The 18,457-nt window shown below is 39.9% G+C and overlaps 1 protein-coding gene across 1 annotated transcript in view; it reads right to left on the reverse strand.

Annotated features, from left to right (window-relative positions):
• The window catches only part of LOC140476129 (BEN domain-containing protein 4), a 43,052-nt gene extending 26,349 nt beyond the window's left edge, over positions 1–16,703 (reverse strand). Inside the window, exon 1 of the mRNA XM_072568250.1 lies at positions 16,163–16,703. Coding sequence (XP_072424351.1) covers positions 16,163–16,616 — 454 coding nt within the window. The 5' untranslated portion in view covers positions 16,617–16,703. The remainder of the gene's footprint in view (positions 1–16,162) is intronic.
• Between the last annotated feature and the right edge of the window lie 1,754 nt (positions 16,704–18,457).

Here is an 18,457-nt window from a genome sequence, read left to right on the forward strand (position 1 = left end):
GATAAGGTGAAACTACTTGTCTCAGGTGGTTGTGAATCTGTGCAACTCACTGCCCCAGAGTGCAGGAGAGGCAGAAACATTCAACAGATTCAAGAAAGGAACAGATATGTTTCTGATTAAATGTGGGATAAAGGGCTGTGACAAGCAGGCAGGCAAGAGGTATTGAGACCAGGATAAGATCAGCCATGATCACGTTAAATGGCGAAGTGGGCTCAAAGGGCTGAATTGCCTACTCCTGCTACAAATTCCTATGTTCCTATGAAGAAAAGAGGAGCTGAACATCACTTAAATGGAGAAAGATTGCAGAATGCTACAGCACAGAGGGAATTGGGAGTCCTCATGGATAAATCACAAAAAGCTAGCAAAAGAAATTCAACAGGTCATAGGGAAGGTAAATGGAACTTCAGCCTATATTTTAAAGGGTATGGAGAAGCTGTGCACTAGTTAGACCACACCTACTGCAAACATTTTGGTCCCCTTACCTAAGAAAAGATAAATTAGCATTGAAGGTAGTCCAAAAAAGATTCACTAGGCTGATACTGAATCTGGAGGGATTCTTTTATGAGGACAGGTTGCGTGGGTCGGGTTTGTATTCATTAAAGTTTAAAAGAGTGACAGGTGTCCTTATCGAAACATATAAGATTCTTAGGAGATTTGACAGAGTAGATGTGGAGAGACCACATAGGACCAGAGGATATAATGAGTTGTCTCACATTTAAGACAGAGATGAGGAAGAAATTGTTCTGTTAGAGAGTAGTGAGTCTACAGGATTCCTTACTGCAGAGGGCTGACTAGGCTGGCTCATTAATTACATTCAAGGCTGAAATGTATAGATTTTTAATCAGTAACACAATCATAGGTGATGGGGAAAGGAAGAAAGTGGAGTTGAGGATTGTCAGATCAGCCATGATCAATCACTGAACAGTGGAACAAACTCAGTGGGCTGAATGCCTTACTTCTGCTCTTACATTTGATGGCCTTATGCTGAAAATTTGAACTAAGACCAGAAAGCAATAGGAATATGCAGTTTGTGAAAAGGAAAATACAACATTACATTTTAGAAACTCTGATCATACTCATTACATCACTCAACATTTATTTGTCTTCAAGTGCTCAAACATGGATGAAAGTGAAAGCTGCAGACATTTCCTTCCATGCAGCTGAACTGAATACAAACATATTTCAATATACAGATGGTAAAATGTGACTGAAGCCTTTCTTCACTGTGCATTATGCAAATAGACTAACTGAAGGAAAACAGCCAAAATCCATTAGTGTGCTCTGTATTGTTATTCGCGAAAGTCATTGCTTTCTTATTGCTGGTCCAAAAAGGCTGCAGTGTGACAAGTCAGCCTTATCTTTTCTCCATCTTGTCATATCATCATTTCCTGTTCTCAGTTCTAACTATATCTGAAACTTAATGGTTTCAGAGAGTGGCTGTATTATGGTAAAGATATTTGCAAAAAATTAGTTCATAAAGGTATGTGACATTAGGCCACCCCCCCCCCCCCCCCCCCGGCCATATAGTGATATGGTCCAACTTACACTGAGAGTATTAATAAATATCTTCGATAATGCCAGTAATATTGCCTGCTAGTTCTCCATCAATTATCCAATAATATTTCTAGTCTTTAACATCAATTCAGCCACAAGTCCTCAGTGACAGTTTTATTTTTCTTATTTTTAGCCTTATATGATGATAATGCAAGTTTTTAATTTGTTTAAGACAGCTTTCAACATTGTGACACTTAGCCAACATTTGTAACAAAAGCCATCACGTTCATAAAGAAATGCTTGGGAGAAACATCAGAATGAATAAATTTACATAATATTTAACCATATTCCTCAGAGCATCCCAAAACATGATTTACATAAAATTAATTGAGTATTGATTAAAAAAGACTCTTAGCAAAGCTTGTCATAACAATTCACTCCTCATAACAATTCACAAAAAAGTACTAAAGGAAAGGGAAAACAACATTTGTATGAGATTACTGATTAGTTGGCAAATGGGACTCTGATTGTGAGAGGCATTGTCATGGAGAATTCACCTGTTAGTGATGATTGGTAATTAACTGCCAAGCTTTTTAAAATTTTAAACGAAGCAGTTTACTGTGATTGGTTCAAGGCATTGTCCTAAGAAATGAACTAGAGAATGGCTGTCACCGACTTTGATGGGTTGAAACAGGTGCAGCGGGTATCCTTGTTCTTTCTGTTTGCAAAAAACAAGACTCTGTGTCTTAATACGTGTAGCGTCTAGTACATGCCGGTGTACTCCACTGTAGGCCTGACAGGTAATTCTAAATTGGGTAGAAATCATAAAAATGGTACAGCATAGAAAGAGGTGTCACTTGTTAGACCAGTTTTTATTGCCCATCCCTAGTTGCCCTTCTTAAACTACTGTAGGCCATTTATTGCTAGCAGTCCTGCACTGCTGATAGGAAGGGAGTTCTGGGATTTTGACAAGGGACACTGCATCTGTTTCAAATCAACAAAATAGGTGACAGCCATTCTTTGGTTAATTTCTCAGGGTAAAAGTTTGATCAGCATAGTTTAAAATGTAAACAGAGTTTGGCAGTTAACTGTCGGTCATCATTTACTGCCGCATTCTCCATGGCAAACCTCTAACAATTACAGTTCACTTGCCAAACAATCAGCACTCTCCTTTTTTCAGAAATGCTCAAATCTTATACCTCCAAATAACTATAAGACTAATTATTTTGAAGTACAGTGAGTTTTGCTACATAAATAAATGCAATTGTGATTTTGTACAGCAATGCAGAAAAGAAAGGCATGTATATCCAAGTTATTCTATAAACAGGGTAACAGGCCCAGTAAATATACCACATAATGTGGAAGTATACAGAAAATGCATAATAAATTGCACTGTCAGTATCAGCCCTACATACAAAAAAAATTTCAATGTTGTCACATATTTTATCATTTACAGGTGTCTCCATAAACACTTTGGACATTTTTTTTAGCTATGGAATCTGATTGAAAGAAGACCTTTTTTTTCACCGAATACACAACAGTAAAGATAGTTTTGCATATAGCATCTTGGCTACAGTTATTTTGCTTTAAACATTAGGAAAATTGAGCATTGATTGGCTGTCATTGATGTGATGATTCATAAATATGTATAAGGTAGTTTACAGGTATGTCTGACATTCTTTCATCAGTAGAAATAGATATGATACAGAAAATCTGAGACTGGGGTTAGATTTTCACACAGATGAGACTAATAAACCTCATAAAAATTGCCATTCTTTCATATGGTCATATTAAAATTGTTTAAAATTGTTAAACTGTTTGGAATCACCTTAAACATCATTTTAAACTGGCTTTGCTTACCAGTTCAAAATGGCAGCAGAGACAAGACAAAACAGTTTGTCATTACCTAATATTGTGACTTTAACTGTAACCTCAGAACAATATCACACCACTTTTCTCCTCCTTTGCTTTGCATAGGAAGGACTGTCAAATTCTTACTCAGAGACTCTGTGAGAAGCACATCGACTTAAAAACACAGTTCTTAAGACCATAAGAATTCAATTGAAAATCAGCACTCTAAGTAAAATGGAAAAGTTTGGATTCAGGAATGCCTGTATATATATATATATATATATATATATCCTCCAAGTGACTGGTTAAGTGTACGGAATTAGAGAAATAGGAAGAAAATTGATACTTTGTGACTTTTTATAATCCTTAAGATGACTGATGTCACTGATGAAACACTTTCCATTGAGGCTACTTAGTATTAACATCAAAACATTTCACAAATCTAGGATATTTGGATGCACAGTAAAGTCTGGTATGTTCAAAAACATTTGCCCCAATCATACAATATCACCTCAAATCAAAAGAGTGTGATATTTTTTTCGTTTCCTACTGTGAAGCCAGCCTACACTGCCTCTGAGAAAGGTGATCATTTTACTGCCAGTTACTGCCATATTAGGGACAGTTTAGTGCTTTGAATGATGTTTATTAGAACTTATGCTGTCCAAACTCTTTCCAGACTTATAAACAGAGTGGATAATCACTTTTCCATATTTTAATTAATCTAAAGTACAATAAAATAGAAATATGCTCAAAATGGAAAAGGAGTTATTAAAATGTAACAAGGTTAATGTGTGCTGCTAATTTAACAAGAAAGATGCAGTGTGAAACGTGGTTTTGAGTAATTAAGTAGGACTAGTAAACGTCATGGAGTAGAAAGTGCTTCAAAAATAGTGACTATAAACTCACTTACATTCACATTGAAAATAGATAGCGAAACAAAAAAGGGTTGAAGATAGATGTTGGACTGAAAATTAGCTCAATTCCAAGATATAAAATTAGTCTAACTTAGATAAATTAGTTGGAAAATGTCCAGATCAAACATTGGGTCAGCAATAGGAGATGTTTAAACAAGAAATTGATAAATTGCCAGTTAAATTAATTCTGACTGGGTTAAAGCTGGCACAACAAATTGAAGATTTCATGGATAAATATAAAGGAAACAAAAAATTTAAAAAAGACTACAAAAACAGAGGATAATACAGAAGAAAAACTGTGTAAAATTAAATAAAATGTACAGAAATTAAAAGGAGATTATAAGCACAGAAAAGGTGTATAAGAGAAGATTGTAGTTTAGAGTTGAAAATTAGGGATTTGTAGCAATGGAAACTTTATATCTGAAAGGGATGCAGAAAACTGGATATAGTTAGATTCTTGATAAGTAATGACATGGAAGGTTATCAGGGTTAGCAAGACTGTGGAGTAAGTGCGGTGGAGTAGTGATTATGTCACAGGACTCATACACCAGAACCGTAGGCTAATGCATGTGGCACTTGAGTTTGACTCCCACCACAGCAAATGATGAAATTTGAATGCAATAAATATCCACAATTAAAAGCTAGCCTAATGACCATCATGTAATTATTGTCAATTATAAAAACCCATTTGGTGCACTTACACCTTATACCAAAGGAAATCTACCATCTGTACTCGGTCTGGCTTACAAGTTACTCTAGACTCACAGTCATGTGGTTTTGGACAAAGTCGATTGAGCCACTCAGTTGTATCAATAATGAAATCTAATCAAAGCAATAAAACTAGACAGATCACCTGGTATCAACTTCCATTGATCGGCATCGCAGAACAATGGTAAATTCAGTCCTCCTGACCCTGCAATATCCTCTTTACCAACATTGGGGGCTTATACCAAAGTTGGGAGAGATGTCCCACAGTCTAACCAAGCAATGGTGTGATATAGTCATACCCAGGGAATCTGACCTTACAAGCTCTGTCCTAGATAGACCATCACCATTGCTGTGTATTTCCTGTCCCATCGTAGGACAGAACCAGCGGCATATAGTCAGGAAGGAGTTTCGCTGGAAATACTCAACACTAACTCTAGACCGCATGAGGTGAACTGGCATCTGATAAAACATGGGCAAGAATTATTATTATTATTGTTATTGAATAATTATTATTACCTGCTGATTATCACTTGCCGCTCCCCTCACCCCTTTGGCTGATGCCAGCTGATATCCTGTCGAGCACCACTCAGAGTAAGCCCTGAGGGCAGCAACAGCATAGCGTGTTCTCTAGATGGAGGATTTTAAAGCCCATTGCCAAAATTAGCTCAGTAGCAACACTACTGACCAAAGAAGCTGAGTCCTAAAAGTCATAGCTGCAAAAGTCATAGTGGTAGATAGTGAGAGAACTAACCACAGGGAAAAATTTGCTTGACCTCTTTCCCAATGATCTACCTGTCACAGATGTATCTGTCCATCCCAGTATTAGTAGGAATGACCACTGCATAGTCTTTGAGAAGGCAAAGTCCCATTTCCACATTAAGGATAGCCTCCATTGTGTTGTATGGTATGACATCCGTGTTGAACTGGTTTCAATCAGATCTATAACATAAAGTGGGTATCATTTGGAGGCACTGTGGACCAGCAGCACACGATGTAGTTTATGTGCAACCACAACCTGTAACCTCATGGCCTGATAGATGCACCAATCTAGCATTAACATCCAAATAGGTAATAACCTTGGTTCAATGAAGTGTGATAAAAGGAATGCCTGGAGCAGCACCAGACATACCTAAAAATGAGCTGTCAACCTAGTGAAGCTACAACACAAAAGATTATGGGTATACCAAACAGTGGAAGCAGCTATCTACCTAACTGATAGGTAGATAATCTCGACTAATCTCGACTCGACCACATCTAGTCATTATTACTGTTGGACAATTTAAAAACTAACAAGAGGTGGAGACATCACAAGTACTGCTTCCTCAATTATGGGAGCATATCAGTGCAAAAAAAAAGGCTGAAACATTCGCAACAGTCTTCAGCCAAAAGTGCCAAGTGGATGATCCAACTCAGCCTCCTCCAGAGTCTCCAGCATCACAGATGCTAGTCTTCAACCAATTTGATTCTCTCTATGTGATATGGTTTGCTAGTTGTTTGATTTATTGTCACACGTACCAAGATACAGTGAAAAGTGTTGCTTTGTGCGCTAAACAGATAGATCGTACCATACAAAGAGCATCATGGCAGCAGGCAGTATTACAGCCACAGAGAAGGTGCGAAAAGAGAGATCTGTTCAAAAGTCTGCAAATAATGGGGAAGAAGTTGTCCTTGAATCTGTTTGTATGTACATTCAAACCTTTAAATATCTTCTGCCCCACTGAAAAGGGTGGAAGAGAGTCCAACCCCGGGCTGAGAGGGATCTTTGAATATGTGGGGATGCTACAAGTGCTCCTCATAACATTCCAGCCGTACTACAGCAGTCAAATTACTTCAGTACAGCCCTGGCATCTACATGATGATGTGGAAAATTGCCCAGTTCAGTCCTTTCTATGAAATCAGGGCAGGACCAGCGCAGTCAAAGAGGGTTCGTGAGAGCTCCAGAGCTCCTCTGCTCCATCCATTTCTTTTCTTTCCTCCATGTTTGTTTTAACTCATTACTTAGCTCAAGTCCTTGGACAGCATCGGTGGCTCAATGGAACCCGGGGAAACTCCCAGCATGGACTCCCAGCCTTGAAGTGAAGCCCAGGCTGACTGCTGGTCTCGAGGTGATGCCCAGCACGGACTCCTGGTCCGGAGGTGATGCCCAGCACGGACTCCTGGCCCCGAGATAAAGCCCAGCACGGGTTCCCGGTCTCCAGGTAAAGCCCAGCACGGACTCCTGGCCCCGAGATAAAGCCCAGCACGGACTCCCGGTCTCCAGGTAAAGCCCAGCACGGACTCCCGGCCCTGAGGTAAAGTCCAGCACGGACTCCCGGCCCTGAGGTAAAGTCCAGCACGGACTCCCGGCCCTGAGGTAAAGTCCAGCACGGACTCCCGGCCCTGAGGTAAAGTCCAGCACGGACTTCCAGTCTTGAGGTAAAGCCCAGCATGGATTCCCGGTCTCAAGGTAAAACCCAGCACGGACTCCCGGCTCCGAGGTAAGGCCCCGCACGGACTCCCAGTCTCGAGGTGAAGCACAACATGGACTTAATATGAATCAAGGCAAGAACTATCTGCTTATTGGTGTCATACCTTGCACAAAGGAAATGGCTGTAGTTGTTGAGATCATCATTCCTGTCCCACGACATCATTGCAGCAATTATTTGAAATAGTGTCCTTTGACCAAAGGCATCTAGTTGGGCATAGCAATAGGAAGGGTTTAGAGGGATATGGGCCAAGTGCTGGCAAATGGGACTAGATTGGGTTGGGATAACTGGTCAGCATGGACGAGTTGGACTGAAGGGTCTGTTTCTACGCTGTGCATCTCTATGACTCAATGACTAACCACGTTCAGTTGCATCATTAATGACTTTCCCTTTACCATTCGGTCATAAAATGGGATATTCATTGATTGCACCATGTTCAGCACCATTTGTGATTTGAGGTGCAGGAGAGTCGACTGACGAAGAGCCTATGCTCAAAACGTTGACTTTCCTGCACCTCAGATGTTGCCTGACCAACTGTGCTTTTCCAGTGCCATACTTTTTGACTCTGATCTCCAGCATCTGCAGTCCTCACTTTCTCCAATCATTCGTGATTCCCCAGACAGTGAAGCAATTCACATGCAACAAAGCCTGGACAAACTCCAGGTGTGGGTTCATAAGTAGTAAGTAACATTTGTGTCACTCAAGTGCCAAGTAATTACCATCTGCAACATGAGTGTTCTAGTGATTTGCCCTTGAAGTTCAATGGTATTACCATGAATAAATCCCTCACCATCTATGTTCTGGGGGTTACCATTGAGCAGTTGCTAAATTGGCCCAGTGACATACATACTGTGGCTATAAAAACAGATCAGAGAACAGGCAATCTGTGGTTATTTAATCATCGCTTGTTATACTAAAGGCTACCCAACAAGGCACAAGTCAGGAATGTGACTTGTGATACCACTTGCCTGGATGACTAGCTCCAACAACACTCACAAAGCTTGACATCATCCAGCACAAATCATCCTGCTTGATTAGCAACCTAAGATTCACCCTCTGCACCACTTTCATGTAGTTACAGCAGTGTGTGCCATAAAGAAGGTGCACTGTAGTCATTCAACAAGACATTTATGACAGCACCTTCCAAATTCGTGTCTTCTACCACCTTGATGGACTAGGATAGCAACATATGGAAGCACCACCACCAGCTGCAAGTTCCCCTTCAAGCCACACATCACCTTGACCTGAAAAATATTGCCATTCCTTCACTGATGCTATATCAAAACCTAGAACTCCTTTCCTAACAGTATTTCAGATTTTGAGATGATTTGTAGCTCAGGTTGCGGTTCTGGATGTAAGTTTGCTTGCTGAGCTGGAAGATTCATTTTCAGATGTTTCATCACCGTACTAGGTAACATTCTCAGTGAGCCTCCAGATGAAGCACAGCTGATGATTCCTGCTTTCTATTTATATGTTTGGGTTTCTTTGGGTCAGTGATGTCATTTCCTGTTCTTTTTCTCAGGGGGTGGTAAATGGGGTCCAATTCAATATGTTTGTTGATAGAGTTCCGGTTGGAATGCCGTGCTTCTAGGAATTCTCGTGCGTGTCTCTGTTTGGCTTGTCCTAGGATGGATGAGGTTGTCCCAGTCGAAGTGGTGTCCTTCTTTATCTGTATGTAAGGATACTAGTGAGAGAGAGTCATGTTGTTTTGTGGCTAGTTGATGTTCATGTATCCTGGATGCATGAAAACGACATGACTCTATCACTAGTATCCTTACATACAGATAAGGAAGAACACCACTTCGATTGGGACAACACATCCATCCTACGACAAGCCAAACAGGGACATGCACGAGAATTCCTCGAAGCATGGCATTCCGACCGGAACTCTATAAACAAACACATTGACTCGGACCCCATTTACCACCCCTGAGAAAAAGAACAGGAAATGACATCACCATAGGAAATGATATCACCACAAGAAATGATATCACCAACCCAAACATATAAATAGAAAGCAGGAATCATCAGCAGTGCTTCATCTGGAGGCTCACTGAAGGTGTTATCTAGTATAGTGACGAAATGTCTGAAAATGAACCTTCCAGCTCAGTGAGTAAACCTACATCCAGTATATCAGATGTTTTTACACTCCAAGGACTGCAACAAATCAAGAAGGTTGCTCACTCTCAACACCTTTGCCAAGGCAATGAAGGATATGCAGGCCTAGGCAGCAATGCCTACATCTTATGAAGAAATAAAACAATCAGATCAGCAACAACCTTACTGATGTTGGAGCAGGCTCATAAAGCTGAATGGTCTATTCCTCTTCCTAATTTAAACGTTCAAATGTATTTTGCATCTGTTTTTACAGAGGACATTGTAAACAGAGCTACAGGAATATATTAGGAAAATGAGGAAGATTTGCAACTGAGAACCATGGCTCTGAAGTACATGATAGATAGGGAGGAGAAATCACAGCCACTAATTATAATTTTCGAAAAAGCTTTAGAAGCAGGGATTGAGTCAAAAGGCAGATAGATGGAAACACCACATTCAGAACAAGCAAAACTAAAGCCTTGGTTTGAGTGACTTCTAGATTATAAAATTCAGGATGAAATTAATTAACACGTTGAAAATCATCAAACAGTTGGGAAAATCAACATTAATTTACAAAAGGCAGATGTGCCTGACTAATTCAATTTCATTGAATGTGTAAGTAAAGAAAATGTAGTTTTCAGCTATAGATTGTTAAAATGTTGATGATTAGCTTACATTAGCTGCTTGGCAATACAAAAACCTAACCATGTAGTGAGAGTAGAAGCATGTAGAATTTAAGAAGCTAGGGGAACTACACACTTATCAGATTTTTATGATTGTGCTAATTTTGTGAGTTGGGATGATAACTGATGACTTTGAGAGGTGCCAAACAGACACCAAGGTGTAAGGGGTTCATTCTCCCATTTGTCGGATGTGACAAGTGATGTTCTGAAAGAATCTGTTTTAAGACCTGATTATTTCATCATTTATATTAATGTTTCAAATGAACAAATAACAAAAGTTTTAAATTCAACTGCTTTGAGTCATAGAGAGGTACAGCACGGAAACAGACCCTTTGGTCCAACTCGTCCATGCCAACCTGATATCCTAACCTAATATAGTCCTATTTGCCAGGACTTGGCCCATATCTCTCCAAACTCTTCCTATTCATATACCCATTCAGATGCCTTTCAAATATTGCAATTGTACCAGTCTCCACCATTTCCTCCAGCAGCTCATTCCATACACATACCACACTCTGCGTGAACAAGTTTCCCCTTAGGTCCCTTTTATATCTTTCCCCTCTCATCCTAAACCTATGCCCTCTAGTTCTGGACTCCCTGACCCCAGGGAAAAGACTTTGTCTATTTGTTCTATCCATGCCCCTCATGATTTTATAAACCTCTATAAGGTCATCCCTCAGGCTCTGACTCGGTTGCAGTAAATTACAAAGCCCAGTAAGTTGTGCTGGTAGGAGAGGTTACAAAAGACAATCGAGACTCTGACTGCGTGGGCAAAACTGCAGCAGATGCAAATTTAATATGGAGAAATATAGAGCCATCTATTTCAGATCATGGGAAAACAAATTGAAACATTTTCTTTTCATTGTTCAGAGCTGTGACATTCAAAGGGATTGCAAAAGGGATTAGGTGTCCACCTACATAAATCACTAGACACTGTTGCATAGGTCAAAAAGATAATCAAAAAAGTTAATGGAATGTTGACCTTTACCTCAATTCATTTGAAACAAAAAAGTGGTGGTTCAGCTGCCAAGTGCCTTTTGGACTGTATCTGGAGTATTGAGTTCAGTTTTGGGTAACAGACCTCATGAAAGACATGCTGGCCTAGAAGGGGTGCAGCATTCTATCACTTTAATGATATCAGGAATGAGAGGTCATTGTTGTAATGAAAGGTATTATGCACAGAATATAGGTGTACAATATTCTTAAATACTTATGTAGGTAAGATAGTTTCCATTGGTTCACAAGTCAGTGAAAAGGAATTGACACTAAATGTTATCATAGGATCAAAGGGAACCATTTAAAGAAGTATTTTCTCACAAGTAGAAAAAGAACTTGGGATGTTTTATTGCAAGTTCAGGTCAGACCCCACTCCACTACATACATACACACACACACTCACACTCTCTATCAAGCACGCACACACGCACTCACACTCATATTCTCTCCCTCTCTCTCTCTCACACACACTCTAACAAGCACGCAAAAACACACACTTGCAGGCACACAAACACTCATACGCACAAACACTCACACTCTTTCCATCTCTGTCTCTCTCTCTCACACACACACACACACACATCACAGCAAGCATGCACACACACACATAAGTCTATGGGGTGAATTTGTATTTGCAGATACATTCTATTTTGTTCAAAAAGCACACAATCTGTAGGCTGCCTGTCCATGTGACATTTCATAAATTCCTACTTTGGAAATAGAGCCAGTTTGACTCAAAATTGGGATACAGACAGACTGTAACCTCACACCTTTAATGCATTGTCTGAGCTGAGATGTCACCTTTTTTTATAAAACCATAAGTTATCTTGGGAACATGTTTTGATAAAAGTTCTGGGATTTACATTTTAATGAATTTTAATAACCTGCAACTCATTGTAAAAGATGAAAGACTTAACAGCAATCTAGGTTTGTTCAAAAACCACATCAGTGTTTGACACTATGATCTTTTGCTATAAATTCTGTGCCCTATGATCCTGCCCCACCAGTTATCTGACGACGGAGCAGCGCTCCAAGAGCTTGTACTTCCCAATAAACCAGCTGGACCATAACCTGGTGTTGTGTGATTTTTAACTTTGTTCAGCCCAGTCCAACACCAGCACCTCTACATTATTGCAAGTAGTTGCTCAGTGGTTAGCACTGCTGCCTCACAGTGCCAGTGACCTTGGGTGACTGTCTGTGTGAAGTTTGCACATTCTCCCTGTGTCTGCGTGGATTTCCTCTGGTTTCCTCCTACAGTCCAAAGACGTACAGGTCAGGCGAAATGACCATGCTAAATTTCCCGTAGAATTAGGTGCACTAGTCAGAGGGAAATGGGTCTGGGTTGTTGCTCTTTGGAGGGTTGGTGTGGAGTTGGTGGGCCAAAGGGCCTGTTTCCACACTGTAGGGAATCTAATCTATTAATGGAATTGGAAAAATAATTGAAAGGTAAGAATAAAGAGGCTACATAGAAAGGAGAGAAAAATGTAAACAGAGTAGACAGCTCCAGTTAAAAAGTGGACATTAGAACAGCGCTGGTGAATTGAATGGCACCCTCCTTCCATGTAACTGCCAAGTGTTGGATTCGATCAACCTGAATTGGATTTGAACTCAAATCTTTCAGTTAAATTGTAACCTATTCTCACTTCAGTGTTTGTTTTTTTTCAATAAAACAAGTACATCCATTTTGACTTCACCACTCTGATTGACATAATACAAATTGAAAAGGTTTTGAATGTCTGAAAAAGCTTTGTTTAAGATGTCACTGGACGTAGTTTTACAAAATGGAGACAGAACAATACATTTCAGTTGGGAACTAAATATCATGAAAGAATCAGGATCAATATTCTATGAACTTTACTTTGAAGGTGATCCACAAAGACTAAACCGGAGCATTTAACGGACATTGCAACATGTAACCCTTGTCATCTCCTGTACATTGAATAACTTGAAGAAATTTTCACTATCTGTACACTTTCAACATAGAAGGGTGGAAAAGCTATCACGCATTAAGGATTTTTTTATGTATTGACAGTGAGTCTTGATGACACAAACTATGAAATGCTCCTTGCAGTTGTATATTATAACTGAGTTACCATATAATCGAACACAATTGGAAAAATATCATCACTTGTGTGCCCTTATTTAATAATTGAGGCTCTACTGACATAACGTTAGCTATCCTATGCTACTGGGTTCAATGTTTCGTCTAACACAGCTCCATGAAAATATTATCTACAAATGCTAACAAAATAATTTTCAGTTGTTGGGTTTGTCTAAAACTTGGTGTATGTAGCTAAGTTTCTAACTTTTGACCCAACATTATCATCCAAACATTAGCTTACAATCAAATTGGTTTGATTTAAGTGGATGAGACCTTTCATTCCCTGTGAGCTCAAGAAATGTATATTATCGAGATCAAGAGATCAGTGTCAGAGATTAATTGTCTTTCTTTGCAATCCAAAATATGAAACTTTCATCATTTTAAATATGAAGTAGTGCGATTAAAGGCAACTGTAGAGAATCAATTAGTCCAGAAGCCAGCTGACCGAACTGCTGTGCTCTTCCAGCACCACTAATCCAGAATCTGGTTTCCAGCATCTGCGGTCATTGTTTTTACCCCTTTGTGACTAGAAGTAAAGTCTGGTGTTAGATGTAACAGGAAACAATTATAAGTTCACTGAAATACAAGAAAATGTATTTGGAATCACAATTTAATACACATTCAAAATATTTCTCAACTCTCCAACAAAAGTTTGAAAGATGACTGTCAATAGTTTATGAGGAATAAATTAGATAATGATAACACGTTAAGTGTATAAGTGACAAGACTAATTTTCAGGCATAACTTAGAAAAACTTGGAGAGGTATCAAGATAGCTCAATAGAAACCATCAATAGCAGGACTCTTGTGGCACAGCAGTAGTCTACCTAGTTCTGAGCCAGGAGGCCTGGGTTCAAATACCATCTGTTCCGAAAGTGTGTCACAATATCTCTGAGCAGAATGATTAGGAAATATCTGCAAACTATCAATAGCAACATGTTGTTGCACATCATAAGATGTCCCAATATTTTCCACATGAATGTTATGAAGATAAATTCAGTTTTGTATGAGGGCAGATGAACGAAAATTGGTCAAAGTGATAACTTACCTGCACTTCTTTGTAATAACACCAGTTTTTTTTAGTGGACCTGGAAGGGAAGCTAGGATTTCATTTTAATGTTTTGACATTTCAGCACTGAGATTTTGGATCAAGTCAAAGAGTCATAGAGACAGACACTTCAACCCAACTCGTCCATGCTGACCTGATAATTCATCTACTCCCATTTGTCAACATTTGGACCATATCCCTTTAAACTCCTCCTATTCTTTAACCCATCCAGATGCCGTTTAAATGTTGTCATTCTTCCCAACTCCATCTCTTACTCTGGCAGTTCATTCCATACATGCATCACCCTCTGCATAAAAAAGTTGCTCCTTAGGTCCCTTTTAACCCATTCCCCTTAAACCTATGCTCTCTCGTTTTGGAATCCCCTACCCTGGGAAAAGGAGCTTGGCTATTCACCCTCTCCATGCCACTATTAACTTTATAAACCTTCTGTACAGTCACCCCTCAGGCTCCAATTCTCCAGGGAAAAAAGCTCCAGCCGACTCAGCCTCATTTATCTATGTATAGGATAAATAGACAAAGTCTTTTCCCTGGGGTGGGGAAGTCCAGAACTAGAGGGCATAGGTTTAGGGTGAGAGGGGAAAGATATAAAAGAGACCTAAGGGGCAACATTTTCACACAGAGGGTGGTACGTGTATGGAATGAGCTGCCAGAGGAAGTGGTGGAGGCTGGTACAATTGCAACAGTTAAGAGGCATTTGGATGGGTATATGAATAGGAAGGGTTTGGAGGGATATGGGCCGGGTGCTGGCAGGTGGGACTAGATTGGGTTGGGATATCTGGTTGGCATGGACAGGTTGGACCGAAGGGTCTGTTTCCATGCTGTATATCTCTGACTCTATGACTCTATAACAGACAACAAATAGACTTTTAATTTGATAAGCTGTCTTTGTGGTTAGATTTTAATTCCTAAGCTGATGTCTTCTGATTTCTCTGACTTAAACAGTATCAGCTTGGGTTATGGATTACAAGTAATTCATTTTGCTTCCTTTCTTTTTCATGTGCTGATCAACCTATTAATTTCCAGAATGATGTTAATTTCAGTGCCCAGTAATGAAAAGTATTTGATTTACAACCATGCAGCCAGTAACTTAAATAAGCAAAGACAAGGAAATGCTCTTGAAGAATTCTTAATACACAACCAGCTTTGACAATTCAGTTGAAAATACAACCCTATGCTTTGTTCTCATCTTTGACATAATGCTCAGATTTTAATAAACCATCCACATATAAAGTAGTAACCTGGAATCACACTGTTATATGCAATCCAAAAATCATCTTCCATGAATAGTGAAAAGTAGCAGTGATTATTAATTAATAATGTGGCATTTATACAAAATGCACAAGAATACATTCTGATGGAATGTCCTATCTGAGATTTTATCCCGTCTATTCTTTCAGATGACAACAAATCTGCTTCATATTCCAAGCAGTTTTGCTTTCTTGCTTCAGATTTTCAGCTTCCAGTTTGAATTTGTATCTATGGTCACCCTATATCACAATAAAACTGAATTCAGCAGCAACAATTGATCTTCAACCCATACCAACAAGCAATGCAATTTAAATGGAGAGTAAATCTATATACAGATTTATCAATTCAAGATTTAAGATCCTTCCTGTATTGTGCCTCTGGTATTTTTCTAAGTTAATAAAAAAATCTAGGAGTTCAGCCATTCTTGGGAAAACTTGCCATGAACAAAATGACTGCCTTCAACAAGAAACTTTTGGTTTTTAGTGAATGAGATATAACAACAAGCCAGCGCTGTAAATGGAGAGAGCAAGAGTATACCTGCACTTAGGATGATGTTTTCAGCTCCTGATTGGCTTGAAGGTATGTTGTTGTACCTGACAGGCGGATAGTCAGAAGCCGTCGCTCCTAGGTAAGATTGAGATACTGAAGCTAATGTAGATGTTGATGCTGATACTGCTCCAGGGGCTATCCTGTTGTTCGAGGTGCTCTGGTATGGATAATGCTGCTGCTGATGGTGGAAGTGATGCTGCTGTTGTTGCTGCTGCTCAGTGTTGATGGTAACCGGCGGGTGATGGTGATGAGCCCCTCCTCCTCCAGTCCCGATGGCCAGTTGTGGGATCTCGATCATGGTGGGTCTTTCGTACCTCCTGGTCATCGTCTTCTTGCCAGGGAATGGTTTGAGGACGCTGTAGGGGGTCCGCTGTTTGCAGAGTTTGGAGATGGTACCCGATCGCAATCCTTCGTCCTCTGCCTGGTTCATCTCCTCCTCCATTGCAGATCGTTTGTGCGAGGGGGAGGGGGCGATTTTTCTTCCCCTTCTGGTTTGACGCTTCCACTCAGTCGAGCTTGCAGTCGGAAGGGCCGGCGGTGATTGACAGCGCCGCTGACCTACACCCAGGAGACATCCCGGCGAAGTAACGCGCAGCCCCCGGAGCGACCCAATGAGGAGGATGCAAGGGCGGGACTTCTGCTTGCTGCTTCAAGACTGCTGTCAATGTACTGGCTTCAGTGTCTGTCCCAGTGTGTTTGTACCTGTGTGCTACATCTCTGTATCTCTTACTCTCTACATCTCTCTGCTTCAGTTGTGTTGGTGCGTGTCTCAGCGTGTCTCTGTGTGTGTGTATGTGTCACTGTGTCTCAATGCATCAGCGTGGGTTTGTGTCTGTACCTGCAGTTATCAGAGGGTCTCTCTGTTTATCTGTTTCTGTGCCTCCCTTTACATACACCTCCCTGTGTGTTTATATTTGTACGCGCCTCGCTGTCTTGCTGTATGTCATCCCAGCTATATCTATAACAGTGTGTGTCTTTGTGTCTCCGTCTGTGTTACAACCTGTATGTGCCTCTAACCGTGTCTGTGTCTGCATACTGTCTTCTTAAAATTATAGTCTTGCAGAATGGTCTGTCAGCAAGAGTTCAAAATAACAAAAGACGGGCGCAAGTCTTTCTTTGCATCTTAACACAATGTAATCACCAAAGCAAGCTTAGATTGGATGATTTAAATATTCAATCGAGTGCCGGTAAAATAACAAACAGTTGCCAATTTCGTCCAGCCGCGTACATGCAAGACGGCGACCTGTTTGGATGGAAAGGGGTGGGAGCGATAGTGTTTAACCTGATGAAGCAAAGCTGCTCTAGTTCTGGGTCGTTTAATTGGAGTTTCGCAAAATCTTTAACTTCATACCAACCCCTGCTTTCCGTTGTTTATTGACGTATTGGAGAGCGGCGACAGGAAACGTATGCCTTTACGGGACACGACGCTGAAACCCTATAATCTTCATTGATGAAAAAGACAAATGCATTACTTAGAAAATAAATGTGTAAAAGTTCCATTAAATTGAAGTTCAACATAACTGATTTTAGACAATTCTCTGACAATAAAAAAACTGTAAATATCATTGTAATATTTTTGAATTAAGTTTCCGAAGACATAAATCAATAGCAGTTGGTATTTACGACGTTTGTCAAGTTAAAGGTCATTTATTCGAATTTGAAAACATTTAAATAATTAATACTCTTTTCATCCCAGCCCGATTTGCCTGGATTCTCTGCTCTCATTGGATTTCCTACTGCTATGCAGAATTGCCTCCTGTGCAGCTGTAATACTCCTCCATTACTCCTGGAAATGAAAAGGGTGCAATAAATTACAAGTGACAGAGAAAGCATTTCAGAACGATCAACTTTGGCTTTTAATAACAGAGCTGTTTACTCACTTGGATTGTACAAGTATGCCTAGTAGCAGTGTCAAAGCTGAACAATTTCCAGGCGTGGGGATTATAAACCACCTGATGCATTAATTCTTCCAAAAATATAACCAAGACGAGAAAGAGGCAAGCTGTGTCCCATTCATCATGTTTTGGGTTTTGTTCATTCTCTTCTCCATGGTTGGTTCTCTTATTCACTGGTTTTCTTCTTTTCCTCCTGTTGGATTTGCCATTTTGTTTTAGTTTAACTGAAGGAGAGAAAATGAGCAAACTTCATAGACTATCCCAAAAGCAATATTAAAAGCCCACTATTGAGACAACAGGTTCTCGCAGACAATTCTCACTATCGCACATAATATATATTTTCTTTGTAATTGTCCTCCAGATTCCTGATTTAGGATTTGAGGAACTG

This window comes from Chiloscyllium punctatum, chromosome 1 (genome assembly GCF_047496795.1).
Source record: "Chiloscyllium punctatum isolate Juve2018m chromosome 1, sChiPun1.3, whole genome shotgun sequence".
Classification (NCBI taxonomy): Eukaryota; Metazoa; Chordata; class Chondrichthyes; order Orectolobiformes; family Hemiscylliidae; genus Chiloscyllium; species Chiloscyllium punctatum.